A 23,735-nucleotide genomic window follows, 5' to 3' on the forward strand; every position below is an offset into this window, starting at 1 on the left:
GACAACGCAGAGTGGCTTCAGCTCTGGCGCAAAAAGAAACCATTGCGGAAATAAACAACCATAATATTTTCCCTGGGATGTCTATCCTTATCATCTCATGGAGAAGACAAACACCCAGTTCTGGGCACGAGCAAGTTCCTAAGTGGACTAACTGAATGGGGCACTTACGTGAGAGCTGAAGTCAGGCAGATAGACCCAGTAGAAAGACATACTTACCAATCTTAGCTTCTTCAAAGCCGGGTGTTCCCTCAAGGAGTGATCCAGTACGTACTGCAGTAATGGGGTGTTTTTTCCCTTTGAAACGGCTTTTGGGAGTTCCAAAGGGAAGGCCTGAATATCTTCTGCCTTTTGGGAAAGAAATAAAACAAGCATACAAACCCGTAAGCATCCAAGATTCCTGGTGTGGCTGCATGCACACATCACTCCCTTGCACCTAAGGGTTTCCTTCAATGGCAGAAGCAGATCTGCCCATGCAATCATTTAAAGGCCTGTCTTCTTCACAGAAGTTTATGGTAAGCTCATCCCAAACTCAGTGTGTACATCAGAGCACAAGAGCCCCGGGACAGGGGCAGTAGAGTTGTGCCCCACCCTCTTCCCTCTAGAAAGGCATCATAGGACTGGGAGCGTGCCGATTACCGCAATGTGAATTTTCCACAGCCCCCCCCCCAAACCGAACAGAGCACTACAGTGAAACTCTGCGATGATGTCCTTTTTACAGGCTCCATCCAGCCCTGACAGGAGGGCTGTTACACTATACAGTGGTAGCTTGGTTCTTGAACTTAATCTGTTTCCAGGAGTCTGTTCGACTCCAGAAACCATTCAAAAACCAAGGCACGTCTTCAGATTGGCTGTAGGAGCTTCCTGCACTCAATCGAAGCCGCGTCATATGTTCGGCTTCCAAAAAATGTTTGCAAACCAAATCACTCACTTCTAGGTTTGTAGAGTTCAGGGGCCGATTTGTTTGACAACTATGGCGTTCGAGAACCAAGGGACAAGGGGAGCGCTGTGGTCCTAAACCACTGAGCCTCTTGGAATTGCCAGTTAGAAGGTCGGCAGTTCAAATCCCCGTGACGGGGTGAGCTCCTGCCACTCTGTCCCAGCTCCTGCCAACCTAGTAGTTCGAAAGCATGCCAGTGCAAGTAGATAAATAGGTACTGCTGTGGTGGGAAGGTAAACGGCGTTTCCGTGCGATCTGACGGTGTCCTCCTGTTGTGCCAGAAGCGGTTTAGTCATGCTGGCCCTGTGACCTGGAAAGCTGCTTGTGGACAAACGCCGGCTCCTTCAGCCTGAAGGGAGATGAGCACCACATCCCAGTCGGCATCCTGAACTCCCTCAGTTTGTCCTGTTAAAGGGAGACTGGGGCTTGCCCCAACCCTAAACCCATATGCTCATTAGGGTTTGGGTTGCCCCTCCTCACACCCAGCCCACCCACGACTCCACCCTCGTCCGGGTCACGCGCGCAACAAGCCGTGGGGCCCCTGGCGAATGCGCACCAGGGCGGCGCCCACGCGGATCCTGCTTCCAAGGCGGACTCAGAGGACAAAGGGATCTAGTCTCAGGATCTTACCTACTAGGAATCCAGCAACAGCAACCACCCCCAGCGCTGCAGTCCCGACGACTGCTTCTTGGAGAGGTTGAAAGCGGGCATTTTTGGGGTTTTATTTTTTTGGGTTTTCTTGGAAAGCGTGCTAGGGAGGGAGGGAGGCTTCCTGCAGCTTTGCACGCCGAAGTGGACTTTCTCCCCGCCGCGCTCACGTGATGCCTGCAAGCTCTTGCTGTCGTCACGAGAAGGGAGAGGAAATTCCCGGTTTGAGCGCGCGCGCGCGCGCAGGGGCGGAAACTGGGGGGAAAGCCCACCCGTCTTGTGGGTGAAGCAGCCGGGGCGTCGCAGGCTCGACCCCCGGCATCTGCGGAAAGTTTGAAAGCCTGGACAATCGTAGAATGATCGAATTGTAGAGTTGGAAGAGGGGAACCCAGAGTCATCTAGTCCAACCCCCTGCGATGCAGGAATCTCGAACTCAAGCATCCAGGACAGATGGTCATCCAACCTCTGCTTCGAAACCTCCAAGGAAGGAGAGTCCGCAACCTCACGAGGGTGTTTCTTCCACTGTTGAACAACTTTAAAAAAACAAACCTTTTTATTTTGACAAAGAAATAATCATAAGTAACAATAAAAATGTGCACCCCACCACCGAGACCATTCCATTGTAACTATCCAACCTCCCAAAATGTCAACACCTCTTGAGATGGTTCGACCCCTTTCCGTTTTAACGGTACAAATTCTACAAACACCTTCCATATATCATCGAAATCATTTCTCCTGCATATTCCTGTCTTACCTTAATGGCACATGTTAATTCATCATTAATAGCTATATCCCACACCATTAATAGCTATATCCCATTTACAGTATAGTCAAACTACTCTTACCTGCAGAAACTTCTTCCTGATGTTTAGTTGGAATCTCCTTGAGACCTTGTAACTTGATACCTTGATACTGTGTTTTAATTTGTTGGAAGCAGCTCAGAGTTACTGGTGTAACACAGTCAGTTGGGCGGCATGTAATGTTATTGTTATTGTTACCATTGGTTAGGGTCCTACCCTCCAAGCCTTCTGCCACCTAGCAGTTTGAAAGCATACCAGTGCAAGTAGATAAATAGGTGCCGCTGCGGCGGGAAGGTAAATGGCGTTCCTGTGCGCTCTGGTTTCCGTCACAATGTCCTGTTGCACCAGAAGCGGTTTAGTCAAGCTGTCTGTGGACAACGTTGGCTCTCTCAGCCTGAAAGCGAGATGAGCACCGCAACCCCATAGTCACCTTTGACTGGACTTAACTTTCCCTGGAAGGGTAAGGATGGGGAGGCGGTCTCCACATACCGTGTTTCTCCTAAAATAGACACTGTATTATATTTCCCCCCCTCAACAAAACACAGTATGGCTTATTTTCAGGGGATGTCTTATTTTAACCGCATCGCATCGGTACGCTGCATAGCCACGCCTCTCCAGGCTGTTTTAATGGGAGGTGCCGCATCACTATGGCTTATTTCGGGGTATGGCTTATTTTCGGGGAACGGCTTATATTTCGCAAATGCATAGAAATCCTGCTATGGCTTATTTTATGGCTATGTCTTATTTTAGGAAAAACAGGGTAGGCATTTTCCACAACAGCTCCGCAGCACAAATCCATTCTGCAGGCAGGCACCCGTGCGCAAGAAATGCGCTCTGCTCCCCACAGCAGACCCATGCTCCCTCGCCCTCTCGAATTTCCCCTCTGCAAGCTGCATCCATGGACAAAACATCGCACCTAAATATTTCCATTCTGCACAACGTGCAGCATTTGCACGACCCCCTCCTAACAGCACCACACACGGAGGGATAATTCCTACACACAGCTTGATGGGCACATGTGCAACCCCCCCCCCCATAAATATATATCAGAACTGCATCAGAGGGAATGGCACATGCCTCTTTGTCAATTTGAGCATAGTTGCGCTCCATGGGCGACAACATACGGGAACAGAAAGAGATGGGCTTGGCCTGGGCAGCCCACAGGCCTGGGTAGGCCAGGTCGTCCTCTTATATACTTGCTGGGATTGACAAGTCACCTGACCCTCAACCTCACCTGAATCTCATAGCACTCCAGTAGCTGCCTTTGATTAGTTATAATTTAACTCTTGGGGGAAATAATTAGCATCACACATCATGTGCCTGGAAGTTGCCAAACCAATTAACCAACCAGAAGGGTTACTGTTAATAACTTGATATTGCTGGATAGTTTTGATCAACTGCAAAAGCATTTTTAGTTTGCTTTCTGTTGCCACACGGGAATGTTTCTTTATTAGTGCCACTTTGTTTTGTATGATTCCTTGCAAATGAAGGAATAAAAAGATCACTGCCTTTACATTTGATTCGCATGAGTCCGGATAACTGCAGAATGGATCCCGTTTCCGTCCAGTTGTAGGGTTTTAAAAATGGATTAAAAAAGGATTTAAAAAGAAAGCTGGAGTGCAGCTGAAGGTGCCCTGTTGAATATCATAAATCAGATTAGTAACTCTCTGCCTCCATCTAGTGGTCACTCTCAGTAACCACTTCCTATTATGTGGTTCCTATTATGCTTTCTAAAGTTTAGCATCATTGCTTTTATGGATCAAGTTCAAGGTAATTAAACAAGCATTGTTTTACTTCTGCTTATTTTGTTATGAAAGCTACTGCCGGGGTTAGCGCTTCAAACTTATTTATTCTCCGCCCTGCCCAAGCCTTTTAAGAGTGGTGTTCAGCTTAGTTTTACCCAGAGGAAACCAAATGAAATTAATGAGTTGCATTCATTCATTTCAACAAGTCTACTCTTGAACAAAACTGAATACTATCCTAAGTGTTGAGATTGTTGTTTTATGAAATTAAATTGATTTTGAGTATCGGTTTCCTCTTGTATTTTCAACTTTATTGTTGAGAATAACAAAGGAGGGAACAAAAATTTCCTAAATAAAATAAATAAAGCCCCTGGTTTGTACCACGCCCCTGTTATGTATTCCACTCTTTCTCAGTCTTGCTTTCCCCTCCATAGGCAATGTGTAGGATAATAATATTGCTTTACCTTAGAGCAGGGGTCCCAAAAGCCTTTAAAAAACATTTTATTTTTCAGTTTGACAACAATCACACATAAATCAGTACATAATCAGTTTGACTTCCCCCCTCCTCTTCCGTGGTTTTGTATAAAATCCTTTCCAAAACGGCATCTCCCATTTTACACCTTTTATTTAGTTACTCTCTAGTTTCCTTTTAAATAAACCTTTTAACTGCTTGTTACAGGTAGGTAGCTGTGTTGGTCTGCCATAGTCAAAACAAAATAAAATAAAAAATTCCTTCCAGTAGTTGGTATTTTATTTTGTTTTAATTGCTTGGTTTTAGATTAATCCTGCTAATATGTTTAGTTGTTTGCAATAGTTTTTAAGATAGTCCACATTTTTTGTTGAAAATTCTTCCTTCTCAATTCCGTATTCTTCCCATTAATTTTGCAATTTCTGCATTAACTTGATCTGCCATTCTTCCTTGTTTGGAACACCCAACCCCCCAACCCCCCCCTTTTTTACCCCAGGCAAGTTTGGGAAATCTAAGAAGCTGTCACAAAATGTTGCCCCAAGGAAAGAAGAAAGCAATACAAAATCATGCCTCGTTGTTAAAATCGTCAACTATATTATCATCAGAGACTCTTAGTTGCTTTAGTCATTTGGAAGCTCTATTGAAGGTATGCAGTTTTATGTTGAATTGGCCACAATTTGGAGGATGCAAATATAGGGCTGACGTAAGCACTTATCTGTAATGTCTTTGTGAGTGGGGCACTGAAGCAAGCGATGAAGGGGGTTTGACACCACTTCACTTCAATAGATACTCTGGAGCCTAAACTCCTCTAGTTAAGTCCGTTGTGTATATTCCAATCTGCCGAAAGCATCACTTGAACCTTTACATTTCTCTTGCAGCCATGCTCGCAACGCCTCCAACAGCCTGCTCTTTAAAGATGATGAGCTCACACAAACAAATTGCAGCTTGCTAAATTATCGGCGGCTATGCCAAGGCCAAGGCAAGACGGCAGATCGGGTTGCTGATCCAAGAACGGCATGCTATAGACAAAAAGCACAGACTGAAACGATAACTTTCGGTTAATAGGCTCGACCCATCCGGCAGCCAGCAAAAAGTGCCGTTGGGCTGCCCTTCCCACCTGAGTTCAGAAGGGTCGGAGAATGAAGGCCGCAGCTGCCAAAGCAGCCTCCTGCTCGTCCAAAAGGGCCCATTTGGTTTCTTGTCAACAGAGCAGATGTGAAAAACAGCATCTTCCTTTCAGCTGCGACCTCTTCCAAGGGCAGCGAGAGCATCCAGGTCCAGTTTTGCTTGTTTTAAAAGGAGACGCTTGAAGAAGAGCCTGTCCATGGGTGGATTCTGAGGCATCCTTTGAGTTCATCCCCTTAGCAGAGTTTCATTTTTAACTGGGGTGTTGGAAATTCTTCCACCAGCGGCATTATTAGGGAGTGGTGGTTGTGCGAGCTCCAGATTCTTTGCAATGGGCCCCAGATCTCCTGCAGCCCCTTTAAACATTTTATTTGCTTATAGGGCAGCTGGGCACACTGCAAAGTGTAGTACCTCTAAGGCACTCAGCCACCCAGAGGCAGCTATGCATATCCATTACCCTTAATATTAACAGGAGAAATTGAAAAATAATAATAATCCCCGTTCACCCAGGCATTCAGTGGCTGAAAGATACTGTTCCCGGCAACCCCGGCATTATTAGGTGTCTGAGATGGGCAGCAATTGGCTGAGCTGCTGTCCGGGAACAAAACCAAGCACTAGGCTATGGGGAGCAGGGAGAGGGGGGCAGGGACTCCCTAAAGGACGTTGAGAAAGAAGAAGCAAAGTTCAAGGGGAAGAAGCCAGGTGGGGCGAAGAAAGACCCAGCGGCCACCAACACGACCTCATCCAAAATACACATTTCTTTTTTTTTAATTAAAAATTTATTAAATTTTCCAATAAGACAAATACAAACCACAATCAAACAAACAATAACAAACAAAAAACAGATATCAAAACTACAAAAATACAAAACTATAATACTACAAAAATACAAAAATCTCATTATCTTTCCCAGGTTTTTAACATTCTATTGGGACCTCCTCACGTCTTCTCCTCTGTGTTCATTTCCGATCCTCTTTAGTAACTTTGTAACATTGTAATATCTACTTTTTACCCTCTAATCTTAATCATACAATCATACTCATTATATCTTAAATCTTAAACCTTATTCTTATCAACACATTTTAACTCCAAAATCTTATTCTATAAAACAAACATCAAATTACACATCACTTACCTCTTATATCCTTTCTTAACTTAACTTTGTTATGCTATAGCCTATATTTCTTCTGATTCCAATTCTCAGTCTATTAAAAAACCAAATTAACCTATACCTAAATATTTCTTCCAATCTCATATTCCATTTTCCCTCTGGTGTCGGATAATAATTCACCCATTACCCCACCCCTCTCCTGCCCATTTGTTTCCCATCCTTCAACTTTCCCACCCCCCCCCCCCAGTCTCCCCCCCAACCTTCCACCAGTCCAGATTCTCCTTCTCCTATTATCTCATTCAAAGTTGATTTAACTTCTTTCACTTTCACGTCTACGCATTTCTGTGCCCATCCCTACCATTCGGTTGGGTGTCTCTCCAGTAACCAGTGCTTTCCCCCCAGCCGGTACTTGCAGGAACCAACAACTCTCTGGTGGGCACCATTGCCATTATAAGAGAAGAAAGGAGATGTTCATGGCGAGGTCCACCGCCTCCCCTCTCCCCCCCAAAAAGCATGCTTGGAGTAGTGAGCATATGCCCAGTAGCGATCCAGAAACGGAACATCCATTTGTGGCAGCTTGGCTCAGAAGGAGGACAATGTTACTGACCCCATTTGGTTACAGGGGAAATGGCCTCTGCCACCATCCAAACGAATGGCGTTGAAGGGCCAAAAAGGCAGTTCTGCAGGAAGGTTATATGGGCACACTGTAAAACCTCCCGTCCTCCGAGACGGGAGACCAGCTGCATCCTTCTGCGCTTCTTGGCACCCTTCCCCTGGTCCTCTGGCTCTTGCTGCCGTTGCTCAGGTGAAAGAGGACCAAAGGGGGGGGGGAGGTCTCAGCGTGAGCAACACGCTCCTCCTGCCAGCTGGGCCTTGCTGAGATGGATGCAGACATCCCAGCAAGGTGATAACATGACCGTGTGCTTTCCAAAAGCTTCCTTTCAAATGTTATGGCTTTCAACAGGCTGCTCGGCGCCGCCGAAATGTGCACAAGCTAGGAAAATAGAAGATGGGGCTTGATCGACGCAGGGATGAAGGGGGCTCGATCCGTATTCGGAGCAGGGAGGACACCAAAAGGCACCATCAAAAATAAGGGGAGGAGGGGAGAAAAGAGGGTGCCTATTTTTCACATATGCTAATTGAGAGAGAGAGAGAGGAAGAGAATTTTAGAAATAACGACTGCAATTTAAATAGAGATACAATCACTATGAATTTCTTTTTTAAAAAAAGAGTTTAGTTTTCAAAAGTTTACATACTTTGCCATCAACAATATGTTTAAATTGATTGATTGATTGATTGGGTTTGTATTCTGTCCTATACCCGGAGGTCTCAGGGCGGTTCACAGAAAAGATCACAACGTATATAATCAGAATAAAAACAACAACCCAGTAACACCCTCCCAGAAAAGAGCCACATTTTAAAAGGGTATTCAACTGAAGGCCTGGTTAAAAAGGAATATTTTTGCCCATTTATCCATTGACTTCCCACCCATCTCCATGATGTTCAATGTTTACCTTTAATGCTGCATATTTTAACTTCTAACTCTCCTTATATGCATCCTAAATTATTAGCCCTCGTGTCTTTCTGCTGTCGCTCATATTTCAAATCCTGCTCATGTTTTCATGCCGTGAGGATAGTTCTTTAGATATTCCACAAAAGGTTTCCAGTCCACATTTGAATCTCTAATTTTCGCTGTGAGCTTTGCCAGTTCTGCCTACTCCCATCGTTTCACTAAGCCTTCTTCCTTTGTTAGATACATCTCACCTGCCGTCTATAGTGCAAGCTCCATAGAAATCACAGAACCACAGAACTGTGGAGCTGGAAAGGATCCTGATCTAGTGCAGGAATTGTTTTGCCCAATGTGGGGCTTGAACCCATGATCCTGAGAGTCTCGTGCTCTACCAACTGAGCGATCCCATAAGAGTTACCCAGGGAAGAAGAAGAAGAAGAAGAAGAAGAGTTTGGATTTGATATCCCGCTTTTCACTACCCGAAGGAGTCTCAAAGCGGCTAACATTCTCCTTTCCCTTCCTCCCCCACAACAAACACTCTGTGGGGTGAGTGGGGCTGAGAGACTTCAGAGAAGTGTGACTAGCCCGGGGGTCAGCAACCTGCGGCTCCGGAGCCGCATGCGGCTCTTTTACACGGCTGCCGCGGCTCCGGGGCGGATACACCCGCCCACTTCTCCAGCTGGCAGCGACCGCCCTCCAGCTGGCTGGCAGCCCGCCCTCCGGAGGTTGAGGGCGCTGCTCAGGGGTGTACCCAGGATCACCTGGTCTTGAACAGCGGGGCAGCGGGGCTCGGAGGCGGTGGGGACGCAGTAGAGGTGGCGCAGCTCAGCCGAGGGCTCTGGCGGGAAGCGCGCCTGAGGCGCGCATGCTCCTTCGGGAAGAGATGGAGCTGGGCGAGCGGGAGGGGGAACTTTGAAGACCCCGCCTCTGCCTCCGAAGCAGGCGCCCATGGGAGAGGCCGCCCCCCGAGCCTGCCTGCCGGGCCCAACCCTGCCCAGCTCCGGGAGTCTTCCTAGCGTGGGAGGTGGCCTTGGGGCGGACAGGGGAGCTCTGGGGTCGGCGGGTATGTGGGACCCCGCGGCATCCAGAGGCAGCTGGGAGGCGGGACGGGATGGGGGCAGGAAGGGGGCCTTCAGACGCGTTCCTGCACGGGCACTGGAGGCCAGGACTCCTCGGCTGGGTCGTGGGACCGCGGGGGAGGGCTGGCCGCGGTTCCTCTCGGAAGGCTGCTGGCTGCTGCGTCGAGGCGAGGAGGAGGTAGGCAGCTGCGGGCTGGGCCAGGGGTGGCGGGCGAGGGGGGAAGCCCTCTTTTAAAAAATGGTCGAGGAAGCGGCGCCTGTTTCCCTGCCGCTGCCTCCTTCGCTCCTGGTTCCGCTCGCAGCCTCAGACCGCGCTCTCGCAGGCGCGCGTCTCTCTCCGGCCTGGAGCAAGGCCGGGACGTTTTGCAGTTTTTCCTCTGTCCTGAGTGTGTGTTAGGGGAGCCTTGACAAAGCACCTGTTGGCATGGAAGAGAGGAGTCCTAACTTGGATCTGTGTTCATGTGCAAAATCTATCGCCATTGTCATTAAGGGGGCAGGGAACTCCCCTAAAAAGGTTTGAACACTACGAACTACTACAGCCACCTGTACGCAAGTCAGCACAAACATCACAGGCTTCTCTGGTGCAATTCTGTGCTTTATTTAGCAAGAGAGGAGGTTGGAAGAGGTGAACATAGCCTCTGGTCTGGAATATTAAGGGTAAAAGACACTAAGATTATTGTAAAAGCCAGCAGTCTTCAATAAGACATGGGACAAACATTTAACACAAGTGTGCAGTTGAGGACTCATTTTTTTTAAAAAAACAACAACAAATCAAATATTTGTATGCTGTTGCAACCCACCTTGGATCAGGCTGTGACCTGGTAGTGGTCCCCAGGGTGGATAAAAATGAATGATTTTTTTTTTTAAATGGATTTTTTAAATTTAAATCGGATTTTTTTATTTAAATCGGATTTTTTTTATTTAAATCGGATTTTTTAAAATTTAAATCGGATTTTTAAAAATAAAATGCAGTGTTATATTTGTTTTAAATGTCGCAATGGTTTTGCGGCTCCCAGTTTTTTTTTCCCCTTCGGAAACGGGTCCAAGTGGCTCTTTTGGTCTTAAAGGTTGCAGACCCCTGGACTAGCCCAAGGTCACCCAGCAGCTGCATGTGGAGGAGCGGAGACACGAACCCGGTTCCCCAGATAACGAGTCTACCGCTCTTAACCACTACACCACACTGGCTCTTGGGAGAGCAAGTGGGGTGCTCATGGAGCCTTATTTGCCCCTACGGGTTCCCATGGTTGCGCCCGGTGAGAAAACATGGGAGCAGAAAAGATACCTGAGGCTTCAGAGAGAGAAAGATTTATTTTCTGCATACAGAGGTACTGCGGTGTTCAGACATCCAAGCAAGTACAAAACTAGTCAATTTTCAGACAGTTCTTATAGACAGTTCTCTGGCTCTCTTCCCACCCCAGAAATCTTCATCTTGTCCATATAAGGAACATTTCCTGTTGTACATTTCCTGTTGTACATATAAGGCAAAAGGACATTTAGCCCTGAGTTGGTTCATGCGCACTCCAGCAAGGCCATCCTATCTCTGACCTACACAGTCAGTTCCTCTCTGTGCAAGGACAGTTACTCTCTGTGTTATCTCCAGACTCTTAGTCATAGCTTGCCAGAAAGAAGTACTATGCAGATCAAAGTTCACAGCTTTACAGCAAGGTTTCATAAGGCAAAGCTTAAAAAATTCTTTTATACTTCTGGACTAACAATACATTCAGGTAAATATATACAGGTTAGCTAATTAACCCCTTCCACTCTTACTTGGTTCCCATTCATCTGAGCAGGTAAAAGTAAAGGACCCCTGGTCGGTTAAGTCCAGTCAAGGGTGACTATGGGGTTGTGGTGCTCATCTCACTTTCAGGCCAAGGGAGCCGGTGTTTGTCCACAGACAGCTTTCCGGGTCATGTGGGCAGCATGACTAAGTCACTTTTGGCACAATGGGACACCGTGATGAGTGCCAGAGCGCACAGAAACGCCACTTACCTTCCCGCTGCAGCTGTACCTATTAATCTACTTGCACCGGTGTACTTTTGAACTGCTAGGTTGGCAGGAGCTGGGACAGAGCAATGGGAGCTCACCCCATTGCACAGATTCGAACTGCTGACCTTCCGATCGGCAAGCCCAAGAGGCTCAGTGGTTTAGACCACAGCACCACCCGCGCCCCTCATTTCAGTAAGGCCTGGGTAGGAGGGTTTGCCCACTGGATCACGTTCTGTGGCTCTACACACACACACACACACACACACACACACACACACCCCAGTAATACACTTAGGAGTGTAAAAGTGACATATGCAGAGTTGATGGAAGGGAAACAGGCTAGTTTTACAGCCTGCAGGGAAAACAACCCATCATATATTCTCCCGGTGACAAACAACCGAGAAAGTAATTGAGAGCCTCGCAGAAACCAATGTTGTTACCTCAGCATTATTGATTTTTGTCAGGCATCTTAATCTAGCACATGGCAAAACTTTTGGCCATTGCAGTAAGATATAGCTTTCAAGGAAAAATGGTATTTATAAAAGAAGTTTATGGTCCAAGTTAGAGGTGCTTTTGAAGCCAGACCCAGGGTATAAATGAAGAAAGGAGGCAGGACTTTCCCATCAAGCTTCTTTCTTCTATTTCGTTTCTTTAAGAAAAACTACGGGGGACAACTTGGGTGATTAAAGTGTCTGGAAGGGAGACCAAAAAGAAAAGAAAAATTATCCACATTATTAAAGCCCACTGCCCCATTCAACTTAAATTTAGATTTTACAAATGCAAATGTTCCTGTCTGTCGCTGAAACCAGACCTTGCTGAGTTGACTCTTCCTTTCTTCTTTCCAAGGTGCGAATTCAAGCTGGAGATGTAAACGCAGCAGAAGCTGCTGCTTCAATGTAAGAATGAGGAGCATATTCCAATTTTTCCTTTGCAGCCAGAAGCCCGCACTTTTAAAATAGGGCACGCTTTTCCTGCCACTGCACAGGGCGATGGGATGTGGAGGGACCACTTTCGGTTCCTAACTACATCATGTTCAGTCACCCTGCCCTAGCGGGGTTACTGTAACATCATCCATTTCGACTGTCGGGAGGGGAGTCGTGCTTCATCGAGATGCATGAACCCCGTCCCCTGCTTGCCAAGGATTGCAGGTCAGGGGGACATCAAGTAGAGGCCTCGGCACCTGGAGATTTATAGAACTGTTCCTGCAGCGGCAATTTGTACAATGCAAAAAGCGCGTTAAGGGAATGAGAAAACATTCTCCAGTCGGAATAAAGCACCTACGTTGCGCTGCTTTAGAAAGCAAATTGGGAGAACCTAGACATCAGTCTTACCTGTCAGCTGCACTGCTCCTTCTAAGACAAAGAGCTTAGCATCTGTGACTCTAAACCAGGGGTAGGCAACCTAAGGCCCGGGGGCCAGATGCGGCCCATTCACCTTCTCAATCCGGTCCACGTACGGTCCAGGAATCAGCGTATTTTTACATGAGTAGGATGTGTGCTTTTATTTAAAATGCATCTCTGGGTTATTTGTGGGGCATAGGAATTTGTACATCCCCCCCCCAATAGTCCGGCCCTCCACAAGGTCTGAGGGACGGTGGACCGGCCCATGGCTGAAAAAGGTTGCTGACCCCTGCTCTAAACAGAGAGCCAAACACCTTAACTCTTTGAAAACAGCAGGTTTTTTTGTTTGTTTGTTTGTTTGCCGGGGGGGGGGGGAGAGAGAAGCGGGGGTGCTTTGCTGAGAATGATCTTTCCGGTCCGAAGTCCAGCAACAGATAACTTCACATTATAGGTTTTGGAAGAGAAGTTTTAATGTGGCCCAGTGCTGCCACCGTCTGATTGTATTTTGAATAGCAGGATTTAACATTTCTGTACTTTCGGAGCAGACCTGGGATTCCTTCAACCTCAGCTCGCAACCTGGGACACCCTTGTGTTTTTGAAATGAATGCGAGATACATACACAGAGCCGAGGCAGGAGAGTCTTGGTGTGTTGTGTCCCACAGGTTAGATTGGTCTGGTTTTTGTTCTTCTACCTCCCGTTATCAACAGGTAACAGTAGTACTGGCTAAAAAGGACAGTACAAATGAATGAGGGTATTATTACGTGCTGAAATGAGATTTAAAATAAGGATTATATTCCCCCCCCCTTCCCAAATTTATGTGTGCTGGTGTGGTATAAGGCAGATAAAATGGCACTCAGCGCTAAAGTTGAGAATGTTTTCAGGTGGCGCCGGCAGATGAGAGATGCTAGTTTCTCTTTTATTTGTATATAATTTTTATTAAATTTTCTGTTTTACAATTTAAAATACTCATTTTACATCCTTAAGATATCAGTGACTTCCCTTCTTCTCTTTCCATGGTTCATTTTACATAACATAAATCCCTGTATATTTTACAAAAACTATACCATTCAGTATTCCATTATTACCATCCATCAAAACTTATTTACACTGCTGAATTTATCTTAGTGCTGCCAGCGTTTTCAGCGGCACACAATTATTTCCCACAATTATTTCCCGTTCTTCCTTTGCTGGGACTTCTTCTGCTTCTTTTCATTTTGGAGCAAGTAACATTCTTGCCGCTGTAGTCGCATACATGAATAAGTTTCTTAACAGTTTAGGTAGTTCTGTCCCTATAATTCCCCAAAGAGAAAAAAGACATTCTTTTGGGAATGTCAGTTCACATTAAAACGAGAAGTTGGAGAATTACTGACCCAGAGAATAAACCTGCATGTACTTTAGCTATACCACTTGTTTGCTTTTAATTTCATATGCTTTCATTTCTAAACCACTTTTGGGACAAATGCACACATCTGTTTTGGGTGGTGTCTGATTTTTCCATTCTATAAATAGGGGTAGCCAACATGGGGTCTCCGAAGCGAGCCCCCAATCTATTGTCACCCTTCTTTGTGCCAAGAGTGCATCTCACAAGGCGTCAGGTTGTTTTCTGCTGAAAAACATCTCCCTGGTTGCTTTTTGCCTCCAGAAGTTCTGTTTATCACAATCAGCAGTAAGTAGCAGACAGGCAGGCGATGCTTTTCAGCAGAAAACAGCCTAGATTGAGAGCTCTCGACAGATCTGGGGCCCATAGCTGGTTTTTCTCCAGCAGAAAAGTAGTTTAAAGCGGTTAAAGGTTAACGCCACGTGTCGCTTGGCTCCAAGGCTCAGGTGACGCGTTTAGCAGAACCAAACGGCAAAGAATTTCCTCGACTGAACACTTCAGACTAGTAGTGTGTGTCGCATGTTTGAATGGCCTCCGGTTGGTGAGTCAGGGGGAGAATTCTGGCAGAGCATAAAGATGTGCAAGGTAATTTGCTCCATGCACACTTGAGACATGTGAACGCTCACCTTTCATGGTGCAGTCCAGGAACAGCTTTATTTATTTATTTTGGTTTGCAGAATGTACAAACTGGACCTACACTGAAGTGTGCTTGCAGTGGAAATAGAAGGTATCAATAATGAGCACTCGCGCTTTACATTGTGGGTGCCCTTTGCGGGATCACGCGCGGTGCTACAGTTCCCAGGGAACTTAGTGGCAAACAGGGACTGGCCTGCCTCTCAGTGTTAATTTTGGGGGGTTGACGCCCAGCCTCAGTAATCAAGTTTCATTGCTGGGAGGTGGGGCCAGCCCCATATATATAAGGGGGTGGAACCGACAGTATCCAGGCAGTCGGCTCTGGAGATTCACCCTCCCTACCCTCCCTTAGTTTAATGTTTTCTTGTTTGCAGGTTAACTTTTTTCTTCCTCAAAACAAAATAAAAAATTCTTTCCAGTAGCACCTTAGAGACCAATTAAGTTTGTTCTTGGTATGAGCTTCTGAAGAAGTGTGCATGCACACGAAAGCTCATACCAAGAACAAACTTAGTTGGTCTCTAAGGTGCTACTGGAAAGAATTTTTTATTTTGTTTTGACTATGGCAGACCAACACGGCTACCCACCTGTAACTTTTTTCTTCCTGTTTAGCAGGCGCTGCTACGGTCTTTGACTGGTTGCTGTTGAAGGACCGGGAAGAAATTTCCCTGCATTGGCAGGTTTTGTCTCCCCCATAGCAATTCATCACAACTTTGGCGGTTATGGCCTTGGGTGGAATCCTTTAGTCTTTTCTTATCTTTAATGTGTGTGTGGGGGCATGATGTGGTGACTCACTCCCCTGCGGCGGCGATTCCAGGTCCCCTCTTAATGGGGTTATATATAATGGGTGTCCCTGGCCATACACCAAAAGGTTGTCAGTGAACTACCCTGCGTGCGGGGATATGGGCTGGGCCGCCTGCTACACTTACGTCTCGCAGAGCACCCCCATATCCCATTTACCCTGATGTGCCCCAGTTCCCCCCGGCTGGGGGGGGGGGCTGGGAGGTATACACGCCCAAGGCCTAAGCCAAGGTCTTCCTACATTCAGAAGTTTAATAACGTTGTGACCTAATTTTAATTCTATATAACGTTGTCAGAGTTTTCATTCCTTCCTTATGATCCCTGGGGGCTGGGGCTGTCGCCGCCAGGTCACGCAATATTTACCTATGCCAGGGGTCAGCAACCTTTTTCAGCCGTAGACTGGTCCACCCCCCCCCCCCCCAGAGCATGGGGTGGGTTGGCAGGGGCGTAGCAAGGTAAATTACTACCCGGGGGCAATTTTTTTTGTTCCCCCCCAGAGGCATGGGAAGGTCAGGTGGTACCCGGTGCAGAAAATTTCGTGTCAACCCCCCCATTGATCCCCCCCCCCGCAAAAATGTTTTTACGTTATTTCTAATAATAAAAAAACTTTTCTAATAATAATAAAAAACTTTTATTTATATCCCACCCTCCCTAGCCGAAGTCGGGCTCAGGGTGGCTAACATCAGATACATAACATTGGTATAAAATCAAACAATAATTAAATTACCTCCTAAAAACATCTCAAAACCAAATTAAAGTCTAATTAGATGGCTTTCCACAGGGTTAGGGTTGGGAACAGTAAGTGCTCCACTGAACTGGAATTTCAGCCTTCACGACATAGGAAAACAGCCAAGTAAACAGCTATTTTGGTGGAGGAGGGTCAAGATATTAACCGATATGCATGAAATTTCATATATAGCTATATAATCCCTAGTATAGTAAGATAAGACCTTCGGAGCACGCATTTTCAAAAGAAAATTTCAAAAAAAAATAAGTTCCTTGATAATTTGTCACCCCCTCCATTATGGAACATGGGGCGGCCCACCCCCCACTCCCTTGCTTCGCCCCTGTGGGCCGGACTATTTTTTTTTGGGGGGGGGAATGAATGAATTCCTATGCCCCATAAATAACCCAGAGATGCATTTTAAATAAAAGGACACATTCTACTCTTGTAAAAACATGCTGATTCCCAGACCATCTGCGGGCCGTATTGAGAAGGTGATTGGGCCGCATCTGGCCCATGGGCCTTAGTTTGCCTACCCATGACCTATGCTATTGATATTCCAGTTATTAGCTTGACAATATTTTTTAATTGTGCTGCCCCATGCGCAAATCATGTTCCTTGCTGCAGGAACATGTTTGTTGCCTGCTCCTCCCAGTCTTTCGGCCTTAACCCTTGCAGTTCTTCCTGTCCTAAGTGGGTTAACTGGCATAGACCACCAGAATTCCCCCTCGCTGCTATTTCTTCCGTCAAAGAAGGCCTCTTGTTTTAACATGCGAAAAATGGATGCAATTTAAGAAAATTAGACATTTAGCTTGCATAATGAACAGCCCTGATTTCTTTTTCTTTTTATCAATTTGCAGCTCTATTTTCTGCAATGTGACAAGTTTAAATGGCATTCAAGGAGCTTTTCATGGAAGGTGTCACTCTGTTTTCTTACTAATGCCTGAGCAAGTGCCTTGCCTATTGTCAGGTTGTTAATTCTCTGTTATTAAGTACTCAGGAGCTTCTTCCTTGAAAGGGCTGTCAGTTACCCCTGTAGAATGGGTGAGCTTTAGAAACCTGAGGATGTTGTCAGGTGTTCTGCACTTCCTTTCAACTGGCTGAAAACCTGATTCCCAAAAAGCAGTCGCTTCTTTGTAGTCTACTTTCCCTTTGTCAAGCTGTAAAATAAATAAATGTGTATGCAGTTTGGTGGGACTGGTGGGGGGGGGAGCAACCAAAGGAGGAGGAGGAGGAGGAAGAAGAAGAAGAAGAAGAAGAAGAAGAAGAAGAAGAAGAAGAAGAAGAAGAAGAAGAAGAAGAAAGGTGTGGCACTGATATCTCTGTGTGGCTTTTGGTTTTAACTGGAAAAGCCTTAAAACCAGTTTAGCACTTGGAGTGGTGTCCAGCAACGCTTCCTCTGAGTTCTCCTGCTTCTCCAGTGCTTTTGCAGACCTTCTTCATACTTCTAAGTTCTTCTTCTTCGTGCGCAACGGTATGTGTGCCTTTCGTGCCAGCAATTAAACTCCCACAAAGTCTGGCTTGATTAAAGCAAGTAAGCTTTATTTACAAGCATATAAATCATGGAGCTCCTCTCCGGGGCTAACGGAAGACATGTCCGCTCAAAAGTGAAAGCAGGACTGACTCGGAAATAAACGGTGCGTCCCATAAATCACAAAGACATCGCATACAGCAGATAACCCGGATGTTGTGACACATCCTCCCTGTGGGAGGAGCGAACTGTTGAGCTTCTTTAACCATCAAAGCTCCAAACATCACAATCTCCCAATATATTTTGAGGGGCAAATTCTCAAGCTGCTCCATATTTAGGAGAGTAAAGACACTTGGTTCATTATCAGCCTTGCCAAATACAGCCTCACCTTTAACCGCTGCTATTAGCATCACCCTCTGGCTGCCATCTCAGGGCACCCATGGTTGTAGGTAGGTAAAGGTAAAGGACCCCTGGACGGTTAAGTCCCAGTCAAAGTCGACTACGGGGTTGCGGCGCTCATCTCGCTTTCAGGCCGAGGGAGCCGGCGTTTGTCCACAGACAGCTTTCCGGGTCATGAGGCCAGTATGACTAAACCACTTCGGGTGCAACAGGACACTGTGACGAGTGCCAGAGCGCACAAAAACGTCACTTACCTTCCCACTGCAGTGGTATCTATTTATCTACTCACACTGGTGTGCTTTCGAACTGCTAGGTTGGCAGGAGCTGGGACAGAGCAACGGGAGCTCACCCTGTCGTGGGGACTTGAACCGCCAACCTTCTGATCGGCAAGCCCAAGAAGCTCAGTGGTTTAGACCCACAGCACCACCCGTGTCCGACACATGGTTGAAGAAATATAATAGGTATTAAAAACTAAAGAGCCCTGAGCATCACTAACTACACCTGCTGAAATTCCATCTTCTACACAACTATTAAAAATACAGGAACCCTACGCCCCTCAAGAATGAAGGTATTATTTTCCATTACTTTTATCTCTCTACTCTTCCTATATGAGGAACTACATCAAAACTCTTTTAGGGCGTGAGGTGTTGTGGTGCCGGTACATTTTGCAAACACCGTTCCTTCTCATGGGGTACCCCATGCAATGGAGCATTACAGCTCCCTTATTCATAGCTGTCAACTTTTCCCTTTTCTTGTGAGGAATCCTATTCGGAATAAGGGAATTTCCCTTTAAAAAAAAAGGGAAAAGTTGACAGCTATGCCCTTATTTATCATGGCAGCCTGCTTTGCATGCCACGGGAAAGTTCAATAAAAAGGAGGAGGGGCACCGAGCCATCGCTTTTCTTTATCACACAACTCTGTGGCAAACATCTCTGCGATGTCTTCTAATTGCATGGCAAGTGAGTGGTGCTTTAGAGGTCACTTTGGAAAAGTTAATTAATGAAAGCTGGTTAATTAATATGAGTTAACGGACGGAGCCATCTACCCGTTACCAGCGTAGGGGAAAAGACGAGGCTGGTTCTCCAAAAAAATACCGGTGGGGAGGAGAAGCCTCACCACTGACCCTTGTGGTAAAAGGGGTATTTTTGGTGTGCATGAGATTCCCCCCACCAGCCAATTATACGGGAGAGCAATTTCTCCATGGCAGGGAGATTGGCTGGTTCCCTAAATATACAGTAGCAGTCTAGCAACCCACCAGAAACCTCTATGGTAACAGGGGCCTTGTTGATATCTGTGTGACATTTCTCCCATCGCAGTCATTCCTGGGGGATCCTCTTCTCCCTCTCTCCCTCTATTTCGTTCTGTTTTTTTTTTTTTTTAACATGCCCTCCATCCCCCATGCTCGGGGGGGGGGGAGTGAAAACCGAAGTACAAAAGGAGTTTCAAATCAAACATAGCTGTGAACACTGAGAAGTCACCTACAAAACAAACAAACAAACAAATTATGGCCATGCAGTCACTGAGAAGAAATGAAGGACAAACCTTCCTTCCTGCAGATATGAACTCACCCATCCTGAGGCAGAAGATAGGATGGGAGAGGAAGGTGGCAGCTTAGGGTGCTGAGCTGGGTCTGCAGGACTGAAACTGTTCCCATGGAGATGGAAATAAATAAACGATAGATAGATGATAGATAGATGATAGATAGGTAGATAGATAAATAGATAGATAGATAGATAGATAGATAGATAGATAGATAGATAGATAGCAGTCTGGCAGTACTAGCATTTAATTTCCGCTTTCCTGGTCCTGTGGATCTGGAAAAAAAAATGCTGCTCACTAATGAAGTTAAGTCAAGATAATTTATTGCTAATTGGATGAACAAATTTATTTTTTGTGCACCGGAGAAAGCTTGTTGCTGGACATAGAAGATTCCAGTACAGCTGTTTGTAAATGCAAATTGCAAGTGACAGCCCAGTGCGGTCTTTAATGTTTAACCACAACAGCAAACGACTTTCCTTGCCCTCCATGAGATCTATTTTGTGATAACTCTCTGTGCAAAAGCATGCAGGGGAGCAGGGAGAAGAGGTGGCGGAGATGTCCGGCACGATGGGAAATTGCAAGTGAGGCAACATGACACCTTTTAGCTGGTCTTCATCCGGGATGAATGCACAAAGAATCTTGGCTTCAATTGCCCAATTGCTCAGATCAAATCTATTTACCGGCTCTGTCATCCCAGCTTGGTTGCGAAGACTACCGGTACCTTTTTTCAGTCCTGCCACCCTCTCTCTCTCTCTTTGGCGATCACTCATGGCCAAGTAAGATTGTCTTCCATAAACATGGTTTCAACAGTGTGTCTGTTGGTGACTGTGGACACCCGTTCTGGATCCACATGTCCTTCCACAGTGGGGACATAGGTTTCTGGGTGGGAGATGATCATGGTGAGGGTTTGCCAAGCGTGCCTTCCTCTTAGCTCATTTATCCCTTTTGTCATGAGTTTGAGCGTCTTCAAAACCCATGACACCTTTGATAAAAGCTGTTCTCCAATTGGAGCACTCGCAGCCCAGCGTTTCCCAGTTGTCGGTATTTATACCACATTCTAAAAAGATTTGCCTTGAGACAGTCTTTGAACCGTGTTTGTTGACCACTAGCATTACGGTTACCATTTTTAAGTTTGGAATAGAGTAGTTGCTTTGGAAGATGATAATCAGGCATCCGAACTGTGGGATGTAAACAGAGAGCAGTCAACATTGCTAGAGTGGACATGAAGGTAACTCAGTCCTCCAGGCATAACTTCCTGTTACCTGGACTGAGTTAACTTCCTCTCTGACCAGAAGTAGGTGTGGTCTCACCTGGGAACAAGATCCCAAGATCAGTCACCATTTTCTCCTCGTCTATCCAAAGAGCAACAAGCATGTTCTCCTGGCTCTCAGCCAAGAGAACAAAGGAATCTACTTTTTCCCTATGGAAGTAGCAACCACATGTAAATACTTTTACTAAACATGCCTGCCTTCTGAGAAACGCTGTGTAACTCAGGAAGTAATGTGATTAAACTCTTTTTATTCATTTAAGATATATTGTGTTGTGTGCAGTCTTTTAAGAGGGATATAGGGGAATTATACCAGGAATATATATATATATATATATTATTTTAGGCTTTAGCAAGCCTGTGCAAGCGCATCTGCTGTGTGTGTGTTTTAAAAGGGAATGAAACTCTGCTAAGTTTGGAGCTTGCTAACACAAGCTGGACCATCAAGAAGGCTGATCGCCGAAGAATTGATGCTTTTGAATTATGGTGCTGGAGGAGACTCTTGAGAGTCCCATGGACTGCAAGAAGATCAAACCTATCCATTCTCAAGGAAATCGACCCTGAGTGCTCACTAGAAGGACAGATCCTGAAGTTGAGGCTCCAGTACTTTGGCCACCTCATGAGAAGAGAAGACTCCCTGGAAAAGACCCTGATGTTGGGAAAGATGGAGGGCACAAGGAGAAGGGGACGACAGAGGATGAGATGGTTGGACAGTGTTCTCGAAGCTACTAACATGAGTTTGGCCAAACTGTGGGAGGCAGTGAAGGATAGGCGTGCCTGGCGTGCTCTGGTCCATGGGGTCACGAAGAGTCGGACACGACTGAACAACAACAACAACAAAAACAACAACAACAAACAAACAAACATTATTATTTTATTATTTGTATCCCGGCCATATGACTGGGTTGCCCCATCCACTCTGGGCGGCTTCCAACATATATAAAAACATAATAAAGCATGAAGCGTTAAAAAAACTTCCCTACAGAGGTTGTATAGTTTGTTCTTTTATGCAGGGAAGCAGGCCAAACCCCATTGATTAAAATGGAAGAGAAAAGCATGTGTTTATATCTCCGCAGTTTAAATCAATGGGATTCACAAGTATTTGGCTTTGACTAGTTCATGCCCAATTTTGATAGTGGACCACAGGCAAAGTTTTAAGAGATTATGAGCAAAGGCTTTACCGTTTTTATGTTCTGATATCTTTTTAAACTAGGTTATTCCTAAAGGATACAGAATATAATTGATGTGTGTGCATGTTTGTGTGTCTACTGTATATGATTTATATAAAATTATATATATATGGTTGCCAAAAATATGTTTTAGACTACAACTAATGTAGTAAACTGGAGGAAAAAGATAAGTCTCAATGTTCTTGAAAAATCTCTTAACATTACAATTTCATCTTAGGGAAGATTAAAGCACATTCCTGTAATTCTTAGTGAGTTGTGGGTGAATAACTGCAGTGAATGAGCAAGGAAGGCTCTCGAATCATTTGCAAATTGTGCTCGTTTGGAGTCCGGCATGAGAAATTTAGACATTTTTTTTTTACTGTATGCATTGATTTTCACTTTCAGCAGATTCAGTTTTGCTGGCCACCAACTCCCCAGTGTTTCTGCTCTCTTTAATTGGCCAGCTGACCTCTTTTACTGACTAAAGCAATTTACTGTCAGGCTTCCTGGCCAGGCTCCCCCCTCCCCATCTTGTTGTTGTTCAGTCGTTCAGTCGTGTCCGACTCTTCGTGACCCCATGGACCAGAGCACGCCAGGCACGCCTATCCTTCACTGCCTCTCGCAGTTTGGCCAAACTCATGTTAGTAGCTTCAAGAACACTGTCCAACCATCTCATCCTCTGTCGTCCCCTTCTCCTTGTGCCCTCCATCTTTCCCAACATCAGGGTCTTTTCTAGGGATTCTTCTCTTCTCATGAGGTGGCCAAAGTACTGGAGCCTCAACTTCAGGATCTGTCCTTCTAGTGAGTACTCAGGGCTGATTTCTTTGAGAATGGATAGGTTTGATCTTCTTGCAGTCCACGGGACTCTCAAGAGTCTCCTCCAGCACCATAATTCAAAAGCATCAATTCTACGGCGATCAGCCTTCTTTATGGTCCAGCTCTCACTTCCGTACATTACTACTGGGAAAACCATAGCTTTAACTATACGGACTTTTGTCGGCAAGGTGATGTCTTTGCTTTTTAAGATGCTGTCTAGGTTTGTCATTGCTTTTCTCCCAAGAAGCAGGCGTCTTCTGATTTCGTGACTGCTGTCACCATCTGCAGTGATCATGGAACCCAAGAAAGTGAAATCTCTCACTGCCTCCATTTCTTCCCCTTCTATTTGCCAGGAGGTGATGGGACCAGTGGCCATGATCTTAGTTTTTTTGATGTTGAGCTTCAGACCATATTTTGCGCTCTCTTCTTTCACCCTCATTAAAAGGTTCTTCAATTCTTCCTCACTTTCTGCCATCAAGGTAGTATCATCAGCATATCTGAGGTTGTTGATATTTTTTCCGGCAATCTTAATTCCAGTTGGGGATTCATCCAGTCCAGCCTTTCGCATGATGTATTCTGCATATAAGTTAAATAAGCAGGGAGACAATATACAGCCTTGTCGTACTCCTTTCCCAATTTTGAACCAATCAGTTGTTCCATATCCAGTTCTAAGGATCACAGAAATCTTAGGATCACAGAAATCTTAGGATCCCCATCTTAGGATCACAGAAATCTACAGTTGAAAGGGACCCCGAGGTTCATCTATTTCAACCCCCTGCAATGCTGCTTTCTG

General features: G+C 45.7%; 1 protein-coding gene across 1 annotated transcript in view; it reads right to left on the reverse strand.

Annotated features, from left to right (window-relative positions):
* The window catches only part of COMTD1 (catechol-O-methyltransferase domain containing 1), a 39,271-nt gene that overhangs the window by 7,340 nt on the left and 8,196 nt on the right, over positions 1–23,735 (reverse strand). Inside the window, 2 exon segments of the mRNA XM_033148043.1 lie at positions 217–300; positions 302–345. Of these exon segments, the coding sequence (XP_033003934.1) occupies positions 217–300; positions 302–345 (128 nt within the window).

Source organism: Lacerta agilis, chromosome 5 (assembly GCF_009819535.1).
Source record: "Lacerta agilis isolate rLacAgi1 chromosome 5, rLacAgi1.pri, whole genome shotgun sequence".
Taxonomy (NCBI): Eukaryota; Metazoa; Chordata; class Lepidosauria; order Squamata; family Lacertidae; genus Lacerta; species Lacerta agilis.